General features: G+C 40.7%; 1 protein-coding gene across 3 annotated transcripts in view; it reads left to right on the top strand.

Moving 5' to 3' along the window:
• Positions 1–19,270, top strand: part of PIBF1 (progesterone immunomodulatory binding factor 1) — a 198,878-nt gene that overhangs the window by 101,918 nt on the left and 77,690 nt on the right. For all 3 annotated transcript variants that reach the window (XM_075061550.1, XM_075061551.1, XM_075061552.1), the window contains 2 exons: positions 2,279–2,444; positions 14,945–15,095. In XM_075061550.1, coding sequence (XP_074917651.1) covers positions 2,279–2,444; positions 14,945–15,095 — 317 coding nt within the window. The remainder of the gene's footprint in view (positions 1–2,278; positions 2,445–14,944; positions 15,096–19,270) is intronic.

Here is a 19,270-nt window from a genome sequence, read left to right as displayed (position 1 = left end):
ACTAGGTTTAGAAGACTCTAGCTGTTAAACAGTTCACGGTCTAAGAACTAATGCCTGGGTCAGAAACTCCTTTACAATGTGAGCGTACTATATCTATCTCAGTTCTATTGATTCTGAGATGTCACAATCTGAATATTTCTCTGCTATGCAGTCTCTGCGGGAGAAACAGGTTACAGTGTCCCTAGATATGTCCAGAAAGAACTGCCCATTGGCTTCAGAGCTTCTATATAGCCCTTGAATGGGAAGGCAAAAAAGAGACCTATCTTCTTCAGGAAATTAAAAGGTGCATTGCCAAGGTTCTGTGGAGAAGTTACAGAGTGCTGTAAATCCCTGTTTAGATTTAAAGCTGTATATGAGAAGCTAAGAGAACCACTAATTAGTCCTTGGATACATCATCATAAATATTGATGGTCCATGTATCTGATAGCTCATAGGAGGAAATTTTTATTAGAAATATATTGAGCTCTGGGCTACTTATCTTCAGTTATAACTAGCTCCTCATTCTAAGCAAGGAACAGGTCTGGTACTGACTCCACCATGAAGGATGCAGTGTCTAGCATTGGATCGCCCCCCTGTCAGGGTAGTAGAAACATCAAGGCGCATCTATTCTTAACTTAACCAAGTCTTTCTTTGATCTGATAGATGAGGTTTTTTTTTCCAATGGAGCAGTCAGCTTAGCATTTCAGAATGTTTCAGTAAACCTAACTTCACTCCCTCTCATCTTGGAATAAACAGACGCATATAATGGTCAAGACATCCATCACCTACACATAATGGGGTGTGAGGTTTATTTCCTGGCTACAGTGTTAAGTGCAAATTGTAATATATCATACAACATGGATAATAGGACTGTATGGCTTGGGGTAAAATGCTGTCTGGTTGTGCTAACCCCCCAACAGAACTCTTCCTGATTTCTAGTGTTCCAACAAGTGTTCCAATTGTACCTTACCTTTTGGCCTTTTTAATGGCAGTAAGTTTTTCATTACATATCTTGTCCAAATGGAGCCAAAGCTTATCTACAGGTTCCCCAAACCCTTGGAGAGATGGAACTGACACAAGAGGAGTCAGTCTGTCACAGTCTAAAGGTTATCCATGTAGTGCACAGTGTTCCAGAATTATCATGATCTGACAGAGCTTCAGCCTCCTGGAATTGTCAGCCCTCATCCAGGACAAAGGCAGTGTCTGTGGCATGCCCTAATGCTGTGTCTATCACACCATATTGTATGGCTGATACTGCAGCTATATATGTGGTTTTTAGCAAAAAAAATTATTCTTTTTGGGGGGGCGGAACTGGGAGTGTGTCTTGGGAGAGCAAAAAGATAGACGTGACTTACTCTTTTGGCAGTTCTGCTGTCCTTGTTTAGCTAGTACTCCTAGTGTCAGCCCACGTTCCTGGAGGCCAGTTGAAGAAGAAATAAAGGTTACTTTCCTGTAACCATAGTTCTGCAAGATGAGTCTCTGCATATTCACACTCCCTGCCTAATTTCCCCATTTTGGCATCTCAGGTTAGGAATTAGTGGGAGGAACTGAGAGGTCGTTGGGGCCACTCCCCCTTTTATCTCCTTGGGAACTCTCCAGGAATCAGGAGAGAAAGAGGAAGCTAGTATCCCAAGTGGACATTGCTTTCCGGAGGGTCTGGAAGCTTGCAGCTCAGGTGCCTTCATCCCACAAGTATGAGCATGCAGAGTCTTATCTCAAAGAACTAGGCTGACCAGATGTCCCGATGTTTGGTCTTTTTCTTATGTAGGCTCCTATTACCCTCCACCCCCTGTCCCAATTTTTCACACTTGCTGTCTGGTCACCTTACAAAGAACTCTTGTTCATTTTTAGGAACTGTGGTTCTTCAAGAGGCTGTCCATGTGAGTCACATGACCAGCCCTCAATCCCTGCTTTTTCAGAGTCATCTTTACCTGGGATTCTAAAATAGCAAGGAAACTAAGGGGTGGTTGCTCTGCCCTTTATTCTCTCATGTGGGTGAGCATGAGGACACACAGGGAACAGGCATGGGCAAACGGACACTTGTATTGAAAGATCTCTTATACATGAGGTTCATACACACCTAGAGTGGGATCCACACAAACGACAGCTTGAAGAACTATTACTTCCAAATAGAGATAATGTATAGTTTAATCTTAACAGTGGTTGTTAAACTCTGCATTTTTTTAACAAAGATTCTCCTCTTTGCTGAAATCTGTGCCATATACTGAAAAGATATACAGGTATCTTTTTCCATGTATCCTTTTTGATCAAACCACACAAGTACTTTGATTTTTTTCAGGTATAGACAGCTGCAACTCAGCACAGAAAGCAAGGTGGCTGAACTTCTCCATCAAAGTAAATTAAAGTCCTTTGAGAGTGAACGTGTTCAACTCATGCAAGAAGAAACAGCAAAGAATCTCTCACAATGTCAATTAGAATGTGAGAAATACCAGAGAAAACTGGAGGTACGTTACAAAAGGAGTTTGTGATGGGTTCTCTCTGGGGTGCCACCTGGAACTGGGGTACCACTGAGCCCCCCTGACCCAACAGCCTGGGCTCCCTCTATACTATTGCAGTGACCAGCCTGCCAAACCCTCTCCCAGGCTCCAGCCTGCACATTTACCAGCACACATACAGGTAGGGACACACCTAGCTGCAGTTACATATGGATACTGTGATTAGCTCTGCATAGAGAGGCTTCAGCTAAGGAACTTCCCAGCTACTCAGGTACATGCCCCCCCTCTGGGTTGTAAACCCAAAATTATACCATCTTGTGCTGCACAGAGAACTGTGCAGCATAAGCGCATGAAATTCAACCCCTCCCTCTATGTGGAGAGGAAATATACAACAGCTTTGTGCTTCGAGTTATGACTTCCACACACACTGGTTTAAGACAATGCAAAAACAAGTTTATTAATTACAAAAGATAGATTTTAAGTGTTTATAAGGGATAGCAATCAAATCAAAGCAGATTACCTAGCAAATAAAGCATGCAAACTAAGCTTACTACACTACATAGATAGGATATGAATAGCAAATTCTCACCCTAAATGATGATGCAAGCAGGCTGTGGATTCTTAAAGGGCAAGCTGCATTGACTTGTAGCTTAGAAACCCCAATTGTTCCATTCACAGGCTAAAAATCCCTTTAGCCTGGGTTCATCACTTCCCCATTTCAGTCTCTCTATTCCTTCGGTGTTTTCAGGAGTCTTCTTGCACGAGGAGTCAGTGAAGAACCACGATGATGTCAATCCCCTGCCTTATCTAGCTTTTGCATATGGCTTGAGCCCTTTGTTTCAAAGCTTGGTTCCCACGCCAGTCAGTGGAAAAACACTAGCATTCCAAGGTGGAGTCAAGCACCAGGTGACCTGGTCATATGTCCCTGTAGTGTCACATCAGCCATGATTCAGAGGCTGTTTGTAGCATCCTCAGGAACACACACCCACACCCACCGACCCCACTCCACACACCCTACCTACTTCTAAGTCCTATTGTTTTCTCCTAATGGCTCATTAACCTGAATGGCCCTTCCCAGCCGGCCAACTAGACTGAGTGTTGTTTGCCTAGTTGGCGTTCCCCATGTGTAAACACATTTGTAATGGATATATAGATAGTATTCATAACTTCAGATACAAAAATGATACATGCATACAAGTAGAATAATCATATTCAGTAAATAACCTTTTCAATGATATCTTACATGACCTATCTTGCGTAAAATACATCATAGTTATGCCATAATCATATTTCTATGCATAATTTGGGGTTCAGTGTTACACAATCTTTTTTTTTTTAATAAGAGTTACAGAACTTGCAATAGAGTAAAAATTTCAGATGTTATAAAATACACAAGGAATTGGCATTGACATTGAAGTCTGATGAAGCAAAGTTTATTGAAACTAGTTCTTCCTAACGCACACAAAAAGTGGGATTGTAGGTAGGAAGAGGAATGGAACAGAACAATCCTTCATGAAGAGAGATTGAGATCCCCTTGCATTACTATTTATTGTTAAAAATTAACATACTTGTTCTGAAAAAAATTCAACCTGTGTCGTACAATTCTACCTTTCTTCACTAGTTCCAGGTGTATGTTCCAAAATTGTGTAACCCATCAAGGAAAGAAGAACATTATATTGCTGGAGAGGGAGTTTCCAGCCCTTATGTTAAAATGCCCTGTGTAAATATTTGTCAATATCATTAAAGTTCCCCATGACTAGAGGTTACTTGAAATTAAATTGAACATTATTGCTATAAATTCTAACCTAATCTTTTCCAATACAGTATATCATGCTATAATACGTATTATTTATAGAATACTTGTCATTTTATTAAATCATGTAGTAACAATCATCTCCATTACATATTGCTTTAGTATTGCAGGCTTTGCTTTGGTAGATATTTATATATTTTACGTTGAGCACTGCTGACTCTCTTGTTGCACCTCTTCAAAAAAAAGTAATATGATTTTAAATAAAAATTTGAAAATTAGAAAAATAAAATCCATATTGTTTTCTTAACTTATTCCTAATTCTCTGGGTATAAATATGAAACAAAGAACATCTTGTTCTTATTTATAGTAAAGTATGCATTATTCTTAAAGTGAAGCTCAATCCTAATGCCGAAGGAGAAGTAGAAGCCATATTATTAGGGCTTGTCTATGCACAAAAGTTGTACCAGTTTAATGATACTGGTATAGTTAAAATATATCCCTCTCTTGTGGATGCAGTTATACCGGCATAAACACTTTTATGCCAGTATAACTTATATCTGTATGGGAAGCTATACCAGTATAATAGTGTCCACTTTGGAGGTTGTACCAGCATTTCAGTAAAAAACAACAACCTTTAATTGAAATAGTTGGACCTGTACAAAACTATGTACAGCTAGTTTTACGGCTGAAGAAATGAAAGAGAGCTGTGAGTTTATGTACTTTTGTAAATAGCTTTAGCCAATCCCAGTTATACCAAATCTAAAGAATTGGAACCAGGATATCTCTTTGTGGTCAAACTTAGAATTTAACTGTACTGTACTCACAGGACTCCTGACAGATCAGAGATTTAAATAAGTTCTATCAAAAATGTATCTAGTTCTATTTACTAATATAAGGAGTATTAGAACGAATTCTTGCTTTGAGTCCAAACTTCTTTATTCAGTATCTATCCAGGTTTGGTCTCCAGATCATATCATATTGTACTATTGACTTGAGGGCCTTCATGAGTAGCTTCCCTTTTCTTTAATCCCACTTTCTGAAATTTAATGGCATTGTACTAGTTTTTGGTTCCGTTCAGTACCTTTCCTCCCTGAAGATGATGAACTTAAACTATGTTGTGATCACGAACTATGTTGTGATCAAGTAACTTCTTGAACCACTCCTGTTTGTTACTTAGGCCTAAGTGGAGAAAAGCCTCTCCTCTTGTGTGCTCTAGAACTAGCTTTTCCAAGAATTCATCTGTAAGGTGTTGAGCAATTGCTTTTTTTGGCTTGTCCAGTTGTGACATTTGACCATTTTATGTTGTTGTAATTGAAGTCCCCTGTTTGTCATTGTTATATTAGACTTTGTTACCTCTTTGAGTGCTCTCAACATTGTGCACACAGTATTCCTTTTCTGATCATTATGCCAGTATTATAACCTTACATGTTACTCATGTATTTCTGTAACCTGGGTTTTATATCCATACAGATTCAACTGAATTGTCCTCTCCACTCACAATTTTATCTCCATAGATTCTGTGGAATCTTCTAGCCCTTCTTTGAGTGCCCTCTGCATATTCCCACTCTTGGGATGTGCGCCAATCAGTGCTGTTGAATGGTGCAGCCTTCTACTAATAGTGCCTATTAGATCACTTACATGCCTCCCCCCTTACCCCTAGTATCTGAGCACATTCTGAGGTTGAGGCTATAAAAAGGGGCATGGCAGTGGTTGTCACTGACCATGGATGGATGTGATCCTCCTTCAGATTAAAAGTCCTTTAGACAGTTAACTAAGTGCCTTGTTTGTTGTTTTAATAATTGGATAGGTAGTAGTTAGTGTGATATTCCCCAGGCTACAACCTGGACTGCTGAACTGCTGTGTCCCCTTAACTCTCCGGCCCAGGGTGCATTTTACATTGCTTTGCTAGTGAACAGCAAGTCCCTCCAGGCTCTCCTCACTCAGAGCCATCCACATGTAAAGTCACTCCCAGCTGAATACGTGAACGCTATGCGCAGCCAACCATGAATAGATACAAGCTGACTCCACCATATCCCTCAGTCCCAGCCTTGTCACCCAAAAATATGCATCTTGTACTGTTCAGTAGCCCACTGGACTGTACAGGCTCATAAATTAGCCTGTCATTCCAACAAAGGATAATGAATGTGCACCAGTGTTGTTGTCTCAAGTGGAGGCCTCCCAAATACTTCAACCAAACACACTGGTTTAGATAAAACAATAAACATGTTTCTTGACTAGAGAAAGATAGATAGATTTTAAATTTATAAATGATAAGGCAGAATTGGTTACAAAAGAAATAAAAAGATAAAACCCAATCTAATTCCTAAAATTTGCCAAGCTAAATATGATTTGAAACAAACATCATTCTCACCACACTAGATGCTGCAGACAGTTCACAGGCTGAATTTCCTTTCAGACTGGGACCACTCCTGTTCATTCAGTGTTCTTCAGGTATTCCTTGATGTTATGAGTAGAGCAATACAAGGAGGAAAGGTGAGGGGGGAGGCATTTTTCTCCTGTATTATACTCTGAAAGGAAAAGTCTTTGCTGGGTCATGGGGTGAGGCAGTTATATTGCGTACATGCCAGCTATCTTTCAGGTGAATTATACATTTCTTGTTTAAAACTTCCCTGCTGGTGAATCTCCAGTTAAGCAGGTAATGGCCTTTTAGCACCTCGCTGACATGTGAGTGTGCCTTTGTCTTTGAGAAATTAGTCTATGTGTTACCCAGAACTACAGCATATTTCAATAACAATCGTATAGCAAAATCTCATAATTTTACACGCAGTGATATTACACATATTTTAACAGGACAATGATGTTCAGCAGATTATGAGTTTTCAAATGATACCTCACAAAGCATGCTTTGCACAAAATGTATCATAAGCATATAAAAGGGGTAAAGATGGGATACAAGGTGCCACAGTTAGTTTTAGTGTTAGTTACTGTTGTTCATTATGTCATTCATGGGTCCTGTATCAACAGATCTGATGAAAGGAGAGAAGTCTGTTACTCTGATCCAAAATATTCTAGATGATGAACAAGGAAATGTGATACCTCCACATCACGAACAAGAACCTGCAGGCAAATTCTCTGCAGATGAAAAACTTCAGATTAATCTCATCTTCTTCACAGTCTGAGGATGCTGTCTGATTTCAAGAGTTAATCAACAAATTGGTTTCTACTTTAAAATTACCTTTGATTTCAGTGGAGAAATCTTCTCATCCTGTTTTTGATATCCTGGGAAATACCTTTACAAGCAAATTTTCTCATCTCTTGCTGGAGAGTCTCTGGCAGCCATCTAAATCAATATGGACTACTCCATCTTTCTGTCAACCATTTGCTAGAAAGGCAAATGAGCTGTATCACATTCCGTATGAAGGATTTTCTTGTTTCCATGTACATGTTCCTCTTAATTCTCTATTGGTGGCTACAACAATGCAAAGGTCAAGATTGGGATATTTGTGTTCTACTCTCAGTGATAGAGAAGGGAAAAGGCCACATTATTTGGGAAGGAAACCTGGGGTCTTCATCTTCCAACATGTGAACAGCTAACTACCTAACCATAATGGCCAGATATCAGTTTTACCTTTAGAACAAAATTTCTCTGTTTATCAAGAATCTCTCCAACAAACCCTGCAGACTGACTCATTAAGGAAGGCCAAAATGTTGCTAAGCATGCACTGAGAGTGTCCTTTGATATCTCAGATATATCCTCAAGATGAGTAGTAACAGCAATAACACTCCAGAGATATGTATGACTGTGCTCCTCTTCTCCATGAAAGGAAGTCAAAAGTTGAGAAGATTATGTTTCAGAGGGATGGACTTTTCAGTTGAAAAACAGGTGAAATTTTAGAAAACATGAAAGAGACAAGATCAACAGCTTGATCTTAGGATCTCTTGCCACCTTTCAGGAAGAGAATTCCTGTATCTGTTTTCAGATGTCAGAGACAGTATTCTCCATCTTATTTTACTTCTTTCTCCTCTTTCAACGTAGGCAGATGACACTACCAGCAGCAGCAACAGCAGTCATCTTCTATTGAGTGGTATAAAAGATGCCACTTTAAATCCGGGGTGAGACAAAGTAATTAGTCTTCAATTATTTCTTTACTTTCTTTACCATGAGTTTGACATGCAATTGATGAGCAGCACACCAGCCTTAAAGTCTGTTTAGAATGTTAAATCAGCTGGCTAAAGATCACCACAGACTGATGGTATTTGGACACTATAAAGGATGGATATACCATAAAGTTTGACACCTTCCCTCCAAACCAACCTCCCCTTTTCTCCTTTTCAGGGATCCTTCTCATGAATCAGAGTCAATAACAGAAACCAACTCTCTATTAAGGGATGAAGCAATAAGGGAAGTTTCAATAAATCTCAGGAATCTGGGGTTGTTCCCCCATTGTTTCCTAATTCCAAAGAAAGAATTGAGGTCTTTGTCTGATCTTGGATCTGAGGAAGCTAAACAAGTACATTCAAAGGACTCGCTTCAGAATGATAACTCTAGGATCCATTATCCCCTCCCTGTCGTATCTAGACTGGTTTACTGCTCTGGATCTCAAAGAAGCTTACGTTTATATTTCAGTGTAAGACTGTCACACAGGAAGTACCTTAATTATGCCATAGAGCAGACCATTTCCAATACAACATGCTCCTCTTTGACTTTTCATTGGCACCCTGAATCTATACAAAATGCCATTGTGTAGTGGTGGCTTTTCTGGGAAGACGAGGGTTTTTTTTTTTGTTTGTTTGTTTTTAAAAAATTGGCTCCTAAAGCAGCCCCCAAAGATGAACTAAAGGGTGTCATGGTACAATTCCCCACTCTGAACCTTAGCGTCCAAAAGATGGGGTACCAGCATGAATTCCTCTAAGCTTAATTACCAGCTTAGAACTTGTAGCGCTGCCACCAACCAGGAATTCCAGTGCCTGGTACACTCTGGTCCCCCCCGAAACCTTGCCCGGGGACCCCCAAGACCCAGACCCTCTGGATCTTAACACAAGGAAAGTAAACTCTTTCCCTCACCGTTGCCTCTCCCAGGCTTCCCCTCCCTGGGTTACCCTGGAAGATTACTGTGATTCAAACTCCTTGAATCTTAAACAGAGAGGAAAATGCACCTTCCCCCTCCTTCTCTTCCCCTTCCAGACTCTCCCTGAGAGAGACAGTAATCCTAAACAAGAGAGAAATTAGCTTTCTTTCCCCTGTCCCCCCTTCTCCCCACCAATTCCCTGGTGAATCCAGACCCCGTCCCCTGGGGTCTCACACCAGATAAAAAAAAACCAATCAGGTTCTTAAACAAGAAACTTTTAATTAGAGAGAGAAACAGTAAAAATTATCTTTGTAAATTTAAGATGGAATATGTACAGGGTCTTTCAGCTATAGACACTGGGAATACCCTCCCAGCTTAATTATACAAGTACAAATTAAAATCCTTTCAGCAAAATACAAATTTGAACTCCTCCAGCCAAATACACCTTTGAACTCCTTCCAGCCAAATGCCACATTAAACTCCTTCCAGCCAAATGCACATTTGCAAATAAAGAAAAACAATATAAGCCTAACTTGCCTTATCTACTAGTACTCACTGTTCTGAACTTATAAGAGCCTATATAGGAGAGATTGGAGAGAAACCTGGTTGCACGTCTGGTCACTCTCAGAACCCAGAGACAACAACAACCAAAAACTAACAGCACGCACAAAAACTTCCCTCCCTCCAGATTTGAAAGTATCCTGTCCCCTGAGTGGTTCTCTGGTCAGGTAACAGCCAGGCTCACTGAACTTGTTAACCCTTTACAGTCAAAAGAGATATAAAGTACTTCTGTTCTATTAACTTCTACTATCTGTTTATGACAAAGGGCATCAACTAATTCACGTGCTCTCTGTTCCAAAGTTTGGGGTTTTTCATGAATAGGAAAAAAAATCCCTATTGACCCCCTCACAAAATTCTGTTCATGGGATTGTTTCTCAACTCCAAAAGGACAAGGGAAATTCCTGAAGATAAAACATGATTCGGTCTCTATTTTAGAGTCTAAAGTTTTTTCTGTCCCTACTGTGTCTTAAGGCATCAATCACCTATGTAGTGCCTTATGCAGAACAAAGGATGAGACCTCTTCAACATTGTTTGGCAAAGAACTTCAGGCAGGCAATAGGCAACATGGACTTACCATTTCAGAGAAATCCAAAGATGTATGGATCAGGATCATGTACTAAGAAGAATGATGTTCAATCCTTCCTCCCTGTCCATAATGGTTACAACAGGCACCTCAAAAACAGGCCAGAGTGCACACCTCAACACAGTTTTAACAAGGGTCTCTGGAATCAACAGGAATGTCATCTTCATATCAGAATTCTAGTGTTAAGAACAATTCAGTTGACATTCAGATAATTCCTTCCTCAGATACAAGGATCTGTGGTTCAAGTGACCATGGACAATGTGGCAGAGATATACTATGTAAATAAATGGGGTGGAGGAGTCTGGTCCTGGCAGCTTTGCAGGGAGGCAATGAAGCTCTGGGATAGATGTATATTGAACAAGATTTTATCCAGTAGCTCTGCGTCTGACAGGATCCCTCAACTAGTTAGCAGACCAACTAAACAGAGACTCTTCCCAGTTGCATGAATTATCCATGAAAGATTCTGAGTCAATATATATTTGCTCTTTGGGATATTCCAAAAATAGATTTATTTGCCACAAGGATCAATACACAAAAGACCATTATTTTTGTTCAAGAGTGGACATGGATACACAGTCTCTAACAGATGCATTTCTCCTCCATTGGAGCACAGAGCTAATGTATGCTTCCCCACTATTTCCTTTAATGTTGAAGGTTGTGCAAAAGATCAGACAGGACTCAGCCAAGATGATGCTTGTCACCCTAGCATGGCCAGAGGCAATAGTGGTGTAAACAGGCTTGCTCCTTCTTTCCAAGGAATACTACAGAAGCTTCACTGGACCTTCTGTCACAGCATCCAGGGAAATGCCATTTGAATCTGCTTTCCTTGCATCTGACAGCATGAGTGTGTTGTTTTATATTGAAGTAATCCACTAGCTTAATAATAATTCATTGCTAGTAACTTAACAACAGTCTTTATTAGATCATAATTAACATATTTAATCGTGCATCTTAACTCAGGTCAGTCAGTCTAACCTAAAACCAACTGCCTCCTCCAACTGTCAGCTCCCATACCCTGAAGATGCTATTAATTCTCTTAAAGCCACAGTAACACTACAGTGGGCAATAGGGCTCTGACAAAATCTTATTCTGTAGATATACATGTTTTACTTAATGCTAGAAGACAGTCAACTACAAAATGTTATGATTTTACATAGAAAAGATTTTCACTGTGTATCTGATTAGGGTATTGATTCTGTGTCAGCTCCTGTTCAATCAATACTGGAGTATTTGCTGTTTCTGGAAGACAAGGATTTATCTGTTGCATCACTATGGGTGCATTTAGCTGCAATCACAGCTTTTCATATGCAAATAGATGGTAATACTATATTCTTGCACGATATTAAGAATTTTTTTCCCCAAAGGTTTACTAAATTTGAATTCCCTGATGAGAGAACTTATTACTCCATGGGTTTTGAACTTAGTACAATACTATCATAGCTTATGTCTTCACACTTGAAGCCTTTATCTTCTTTTTCTCCGCTTAATCTGTCAATTAAGCCTGCATTTATTAAACCAAGAACATCAGCCAGGAGAGGTAGTGAACTTCATGTCTTAATGTCTGACCCTCCATTTCTGAATTTTTATAAAAACAAAGTGCCATATATACTCATTCATAAGCTGAATTTTTTTAGTATTAAAGGGAAGCACCAGAGAAGGCGGTCAGCTTATGAATGAGTATAAAGAGGGAGAGGTGGGACACAGTCCCTCCCCCCAGCAGAGGGAGCAAGGAGAGGCAGCACAGCCAGCAGAGACAGAAGGGAAGAGGCAGGGCCAGAGTCTCTCCGCTTCTGGCTACGTCACTCCCCCCTCTGCCTCCGAAGCAGCTGCAGTTCCAAGGCTAGCAGGCTGAAGCCAGAGCAGGCTGTGGTTGCACCACTCGGCCACCGGAGCTCACTGCAGTTGTGCTGCCCGGTCCAGCCCACTGGAACATGCTGTGGCCGTGCCGCCCGGTCTGGCCCACCAGAGCAGGCTGCAGCAGCACTGTCCAGCCTGGCGGATCAGCTCCAACCACGTTAGAGACATCCTCCCCTGGCCATCCCCAGATAAGGTTGGAACAGATGGGATGGGGAGAGTGTGGGGGTCCCGGGTTAGGGGTGGGGTCATGTGGGGGGGTGGTGACAGGGGTTACTCCTCTGGCTCCTAGCTTTGCCCCCTCCCCCCGCAAAAAAAATTTCCCCACCAGTTGCTGTCCTGGCCTGTCAGGATAAGCAGCTGGAGTGCTGGGACACTTAGGTTTACCTTCGTGCCTGCGGATGCTCAAGGTAAACAAACCATCTCAGCCCACCAGCGGCTTATCCTGATGGCCCGGGAGCCAAAGTTTGCCAACCCCTGAATTATAGAGTCGGCTTATGAATGGATTATAAAAATTTTCCATTTTTACTTATCCATCTTGGGGGTGGGGTCGGCTTATAAACAAACCAGCTTATGATAAGAGTATATACATTATAGAGTATATAGTTCTTCCCCCACATCCCAGATTCATACCAAAAATAATTTCCAATTTCCATGTCAATTAATCTGTTACTCTTTCAGCGTTTTTTCCCTGACCTCATTCAAATAAGAGCGAATCAAAGTTACACTGTTTGGATGAAAAAAAATTGTTATATTTAGATAGAACCAAGGATTTTAGATTTTTACACAAATTTTGATTCATATGTGGGTAACTGGGAACCCCATTTCCACGCAGATATTATCTAGATGGGTGAGACAGTGCAAGACAGGTCCTGCTAATTGAAATTTGTAACATAGCCATGGGGAGTTCAATACATATTCATAGATTCATAGACTCTAGGACTGGAAGGGACCTCGAGAGGTCATCGAGTCCAGTCCCCTGCCCTCATGGCAGGATCAAATACTATCTAGACCATCCCTGATAAATATATATCTAACCTACTCTTAAATATCTCCAGAGATGGAGATTCCACAACCTGCCTAGGCAATTTATTCCAATGTTTAACTACCCTGACAGTTAGGAACTTTTTCCTAATGTCCAACCTTAATCTCACTTGCTGCAGTTTAAGCCCATTGCTTCTTGTTCTATCATTAGAGGCTAAGGTGAACAAGTTTTCTCCCTCCTCCTGATGACACCCTTTTAGATGCCTGAAAACTGCTATCATGTCCCCTCTCAGTCTTCTCTTTTCCAAACTAAATAAACCCAATTCTTTCAGCCTTCCTTCATAGGTCATGTTCTCAAGACCTTTAATCATTCTTGTTGCTCTTCTCTGGACCCTCTCCAATTTCTCCACATCTTTCTTGAAATGTGGTGCCCAGAACTGGACACAATACTCCAGTTGACGCCTAACCAGCGCAGAGTAGAGCGGAAGAATGACTTCTCGTGTCTTGTTTACAACACACCTGTTAATGCATCCCAGAATCACGTTTGCTTTTTTTGCAACAGTATCACACTGTTGACTCATATTTAGCTTGTGGTCCACTATGACCCCTAGATCTCTTTCTGCCATACTCCTTCCTAGACAGTCTCTTCCCATTCTGTATGTGTGAAACTGATTGTTCCTTCCTAAGTGGAGCACTTTGCTCCATATGATTAAACATTCATTAGATAACATGGTTACATTGGGTGCCCAGTTTTGTAGATTGGTTCTATGTGCTTGGGCATTGAGAGGAGGAATGGGAGGGGGGCACGTAAGCTATCTATTAGGCACTCCTAGTAGAAGGTTGCACTGTTCACTGGCACCTGTTGACATGTGCCAAGATATGAATATGCAGACTCCATCTTGAAGGACTTTGGTTACAAGTAAGTAATCTCCATAACCTGTGTACACCCCCACTTATTCCAACTATTTTCTCCTTACTGTATAGTATATAACTAGATATTAAAGAATTACGCTGGTTTTTGTCATTCCACTTTGTTTTAGTAACGTTTCTTTTGTTATGGTCTTTTTCCATTTCCAGGATTCTAGCTCACCTGTTTTTGCTTTTAAGATTCTCACATTTGCATTTACAGCTTCTACTTTAAATTGAGTATGTGCTTATTTTTATTTAAGTCCTCAGCCTATTGTGTTAATTATTTTTGCTAGTCTTGAATGTTGTTAATGTATGAATATTTAGTTCTCTATATTTATAGGAAATAAGTGCATCATAAATATCAAATTGTGATAATTATGCATTTATCCTTTTATTAAAGAAATCCCTTGAACTAATCAGAGTAAACAACAAAACAAATACCTTCCATTATTTAAAATCCTATGTACAGTACTAAACACTCCCCCCCCCCCATCCTTTTTTCTTGATTCTCCTCCCATGAGGATTTTGGTTGTGTCCTCAAGTAGAGGCTCATGAAATCACTAGAGCTTTAAAGAGCTGTCAGATGTCTTCTTGCATGGCACATAACTCAAGAGAGTAGATCTGTCCAAGATAGTATATTTAGAGAATATCTGCTATTAAAAAGATTTTTTCCCTTTTCTGAATGACACATTAAATTGGACTTTTCAACAAACACTGAAAAATCTGTTATCTTTAAATTTTAGACTACCGAATCTTTCACATACGTATTTTCGCCTCCCTCAAAAATATCTTATAATCCCAATCTTTGCATTTGTTCTGTTGTTCATTCTCTCAGGTTCTCACTAAAGAGTTTTATAGCCTTCAAGCATCTAGTGAGACACGCATTACTGAACTTCAGGCACAGAATTCTGAGCATCAAGCAAAGCTAGACACTTATGAAAAACTGGAAAAAGAACTTGATGAGATAATAATGCAAACTGCAGAAAGTAAGTTTGGACCCAAATTATACTGTTTTTTTTGGTGGTACTGGTGTTCTTATAAAAGATGCATTGTTTGTGATGATATATAATATTTAGCATAAGCCTTTTTAGGTAGAGATTCAAGGTGCAATAAATCCTTTCGGTACAAATTACATAGTTTGTATTGAAAAAAATATTGCATTTTATATTAAAAATATTTATTGCATCTTAAACATCTGTACTAAAGATTATAAATTTATATACTTGTGCTAAATGTTAAGCACTCCTTATTATACCAAACAATCATCCCACTGTTACCATGTTACTCTCTCCACCTCTTGTTTCTTATTGTACTCTTTGATTGTTAGGTGTATGGGACATGCACTGTCTTTTTTTATTACATATGTATATAGAATCTAACACAGACGTGGGCAAACTATGGCCCACAAGCCACATCCAGCCTGTGGGGCCGTCCTGCCTGGTCCCTCCCCCGCAGCCATACCGCTGCACAGGTCATGTTCTGGCTTGCCTCTCCCGCTGGGCAGCATGGGGAGCGCAGCTGGCTCTGTCTGGGTGTTGCGACTGCAAGCTCCTGCTGCTGGTAAGGGGGCGGGGCATCCTGGCGGGCAATCAGGGAAGAGGGGGCGGTTGGATGGGGCAGAGGTTCTGGGGGGGTGCGGTCAGGGGACGGGGAGCAGGGAGGGTTGGGAGTGGGAGTCCTGGGGAGCCTGTCAGGGGCGGGGATGTGGATGGAGGTCGGGAGGTCAGTCAGGGAACAGGGAGCGGGGGGGGGTCGATAAGGGGGTGGGATTTTGGGGGGGCAGTAAGGGGCGAGGGGTTCCAGCAGAGGATGGTCAGGGGACAAGTAGCAGAGAGTGGTTGCATAGGGGGTGGGAGTCCCAGAGGGGCTATCAGGGGGCAGGGGTGTGGATAGGGGTTGGGGCAGTCAGGGGTCTGGGAGCAGGGGGTTGGATAGGGGACGAGGGTTCAGGGAAGGGGTGGTCAGGGAACAAGGAGCAGGGGGGGTGGATGGGTTGGGGGTTCTGAGAGGGCAGTTGGGTGGGGAGAAGTGGGAGGGGATGAATAGCGGGTAGGGGCTAGGCTGTTTGGGGAGGCACAGCCTTCCGTACCCGGCCCTCCATACAGTTGCGTAACCTGACGTGGCCCTCAGGCCAAAAGGTTTGCCCACCCCGATCTAACATGATAAAGCCCAATCTTTGGTTCTCCAATACAATACATAAATATAATTTGGTTTTAATTCAATGAATGATTAATATTAATTAGGTATGGTCCAGGAAAGCTAGTGCCAGATATGTATTAGGTACTGATGAGGATTCAAAATTTTAGTTCAAGATAAAACCATGACTAGAGTTCAGGTTTGACAGTGTAGAAATCTTATAGACTATTTTTGAAAGATGTTTGCCCAAAGTGGCAAAAATAACAAGATCTCCCATTTTACCTGATGAAATCTTTGTGAAGTCATTTCTTTTCATGCGATTTCATCTATCTTGGTTCATATCCAGACTGGATCCAGAAAACAGGCCCCTTTCAGTTGCAGGATCACGATCTTAGTTCCTGTTTCCACCTGAAACTCACTGTGTTTTAAGTATACCATGGAGTCCATGTGGCGCCCTGAAATGCACTTGTTGAAGGATCAGGCCCTAAGGTTGAAAGGCATATTGAAGGATTCTGATCCATCTCCCACCTTCTACCTGCCTTCCTTTCACCCAGAAAAATCCAGAACACGGATTCTATTTGAGGTTCCATTTAGGGACTACATGTCATTAAAATGAGATAGACCGATGATATAGTCACTTAAGTATAACAAAGGAATTTTGCAAAAGGATGTTACATTTTATGTGTAAATAACAGCTCACAAAAGAGTGTGAGGTTATAAAGATGCCTTGGATTGGGCTGAGGTGCTTTCAGCGACTAAGATGTGGATATTGTATGAAACTTTACAAGTAGCTGTACCTGGAAGCTGGAATGGCTGTCTAATTTTGACCCAATATAACTTTTATTAATGTATATTTGATATATGCTACTGACAGTAATATAAACACATGCTGTTGGAAATGCATGTGTTGTTCTTCCAGAGGGATATTTATGTGTCAACATCAGATACATTTAGAATTGTTTGGACTTCCATCCTCATTAGGGTAATAAAGAATTTTCCCAAAGAGAATAGTTTAGAATGGTTTCTTCCTTATGCCTGCAAACTTTCTTATTTCGTCCGGTGTTTAGCAGGTAAAAGATCTGTTGCTGGAATTGAAAGCATTAGCTACTTGATAAATATTGTAATGAGTTATAATTAAACCTTAAAATTGTATGCTTGCAATACAAGACTTTTTGAAAAAATTGGTTTACTATTGAACTGTTGTTCAGTTTTTAAAAAGGAAAGAATTGTTATACAAATTATTATTTTACCATGCCTATTTTTACTGTTACTTAATATCTACCATTGTTTTCTTATTTTTTTTTAAAAAAAGATTTGAGTGAATCTAATGATAATGAAAATGAGGACACTGCATTCTTTTGAAATTAATCATTGGTATTGTTTACTGTTATAGCTTCTGAGGTAGTGGAAGCTATAATTATAGTTGTATTCATTTTAACCCAGCCTCCTCCAGTTGATTGTAAGTTTTTTAAATAGATCTCTCTATGGCTGAAATCCTCCATGCTTGGTCTCAAGAAAATGGTGATCTTTTGGGGAAAATTAAAGGGGACAAAATTGAGCCTGCTATTGTTTAAAAACATGTGAGGAGGAGGAAGGACAAACGTTGCCTGTGTATTACAACTGAAATCTTGGCATTTTAATTCAAATAACCAAAGAAGCAAAAACAACCCAATATGTTCATTATTTTTAAAGTTCTGAACATTTATATTTGGATCATTCATTTGTGTGCCATAGAAATCTTGTAATCTGCTTCCCAGAGCAATGTGAAACAAAAAATGTAGAATTAAATCCTGGCTCCATTGAAATGGGATTTTACCATTAACTTCAGTGGGGCCAAGATTTCATCCTTTGAATTCTGGGGCCACTCTGAATCTCTTTACCTTGAAAAGCTATACTTTTTGGGGGGTGATGAGAAGGGGGGGTTGATTGATAAGGCCTTTACTCTTGTATGCTATCTTTGTCCTTGTAAGAAATGATATATTTACGCAAGTGAAATGGCTTGTATCAAGTAATGTTGACATTTTTTCTCTGCAGAGCATGTGCATGTGCAAGAGACTATTGAAATGTGATTATTACTATCACTTCACTGACTCCTCATTATGTTTCACTTATTAATACGACAATAGTCTGTAATGGCCTAGTCAGAGATCTATCTGTTTTAGGCATTGTTACTATTTGTCGTAATAACTGAGTGCCTTCCACATAAATAGCAGTAGTGAAATCATTTGGAATCTCTGGGTCATCTTCTTTTTGGGGGTTAAGACTATACTGGGATATTTTTGCTTTTAGATTGTTTGGATGTTTAAGGGAGAGTGGACTTTTGAGTGGATGAGATATCAGTATTGTGAATGTCATTCTTATTATGGGGCCATTTTGTGCTAAGCATAGTACAAACATTAACTTAAAAGACTGTCCCTACCCCGGTGAGCTTACTGTGTCCAATACAATTGATCACTACAGGGGCAAAAACAGTATGGGGGATGGAGGATGGGGATAAGATAACAGTAAAACAAGGATGTTTTAGCTCAATGAGCATTGGTCTTGGCTCATTGCCTGCATCAAGTTCAAACTTCGTGTCTTTGCCTGCCAGGCCCTACATTTAGATAGCCTGTGCCTACATATCTGAACAAATACGGTGAGCTTCTGTGCTGATCCTCTAAGGGTATGTTTACACAATAACTAGACACCCTCGGCTGGCCTGTGCTAGCTGACTCGGGCTTGCAGGGTTCGGGCTGCTGGGCTGTTTTATTGCTGCATAGACTTTCAGGCTAGAGCTTGGGCTATAGGACCCTGTGGGGTGGGAGGGTCCCAGTGCTTGGGCTCCCCACCGAGTCTGAAGTCTACACAGAAATGAAACAGCCCTGCAAGCCCGAATTGGCTGTGTAGACATAGGCTAAGAGGCCCAGCACAGAACTTGCAGTCCAGTGGAAGGAGAGGGTTTAAGGTGGCTTTAAGCCATCTTTGCATCCTCCTGATCCCGTGGTATCTGGGAGTTGGAGAGGTCCCTAGTATAATTAGACAGCCC

The sequence above is a fragment of the Chelonoidis abingdonii genome, chromosome 1 (assembly GCF_003597395.2).
Source record: "Chelonoidis abingdonii isolate Lonesome George chromosome 1, CheloAbing_2.0, whole genome shotgun sequence".
NCBI classification, from domain to species: domain Eukaryota; kingdom Metazoa; phylum Chordata; order Testudines; family Testudinidae; genus Chelonoidis; species Chelonoidis abingdonii.
Note: the sequence above shows the minus strand (reverse complement) of the source record. Positions and strands in the feature narration are given on the sequence as shown.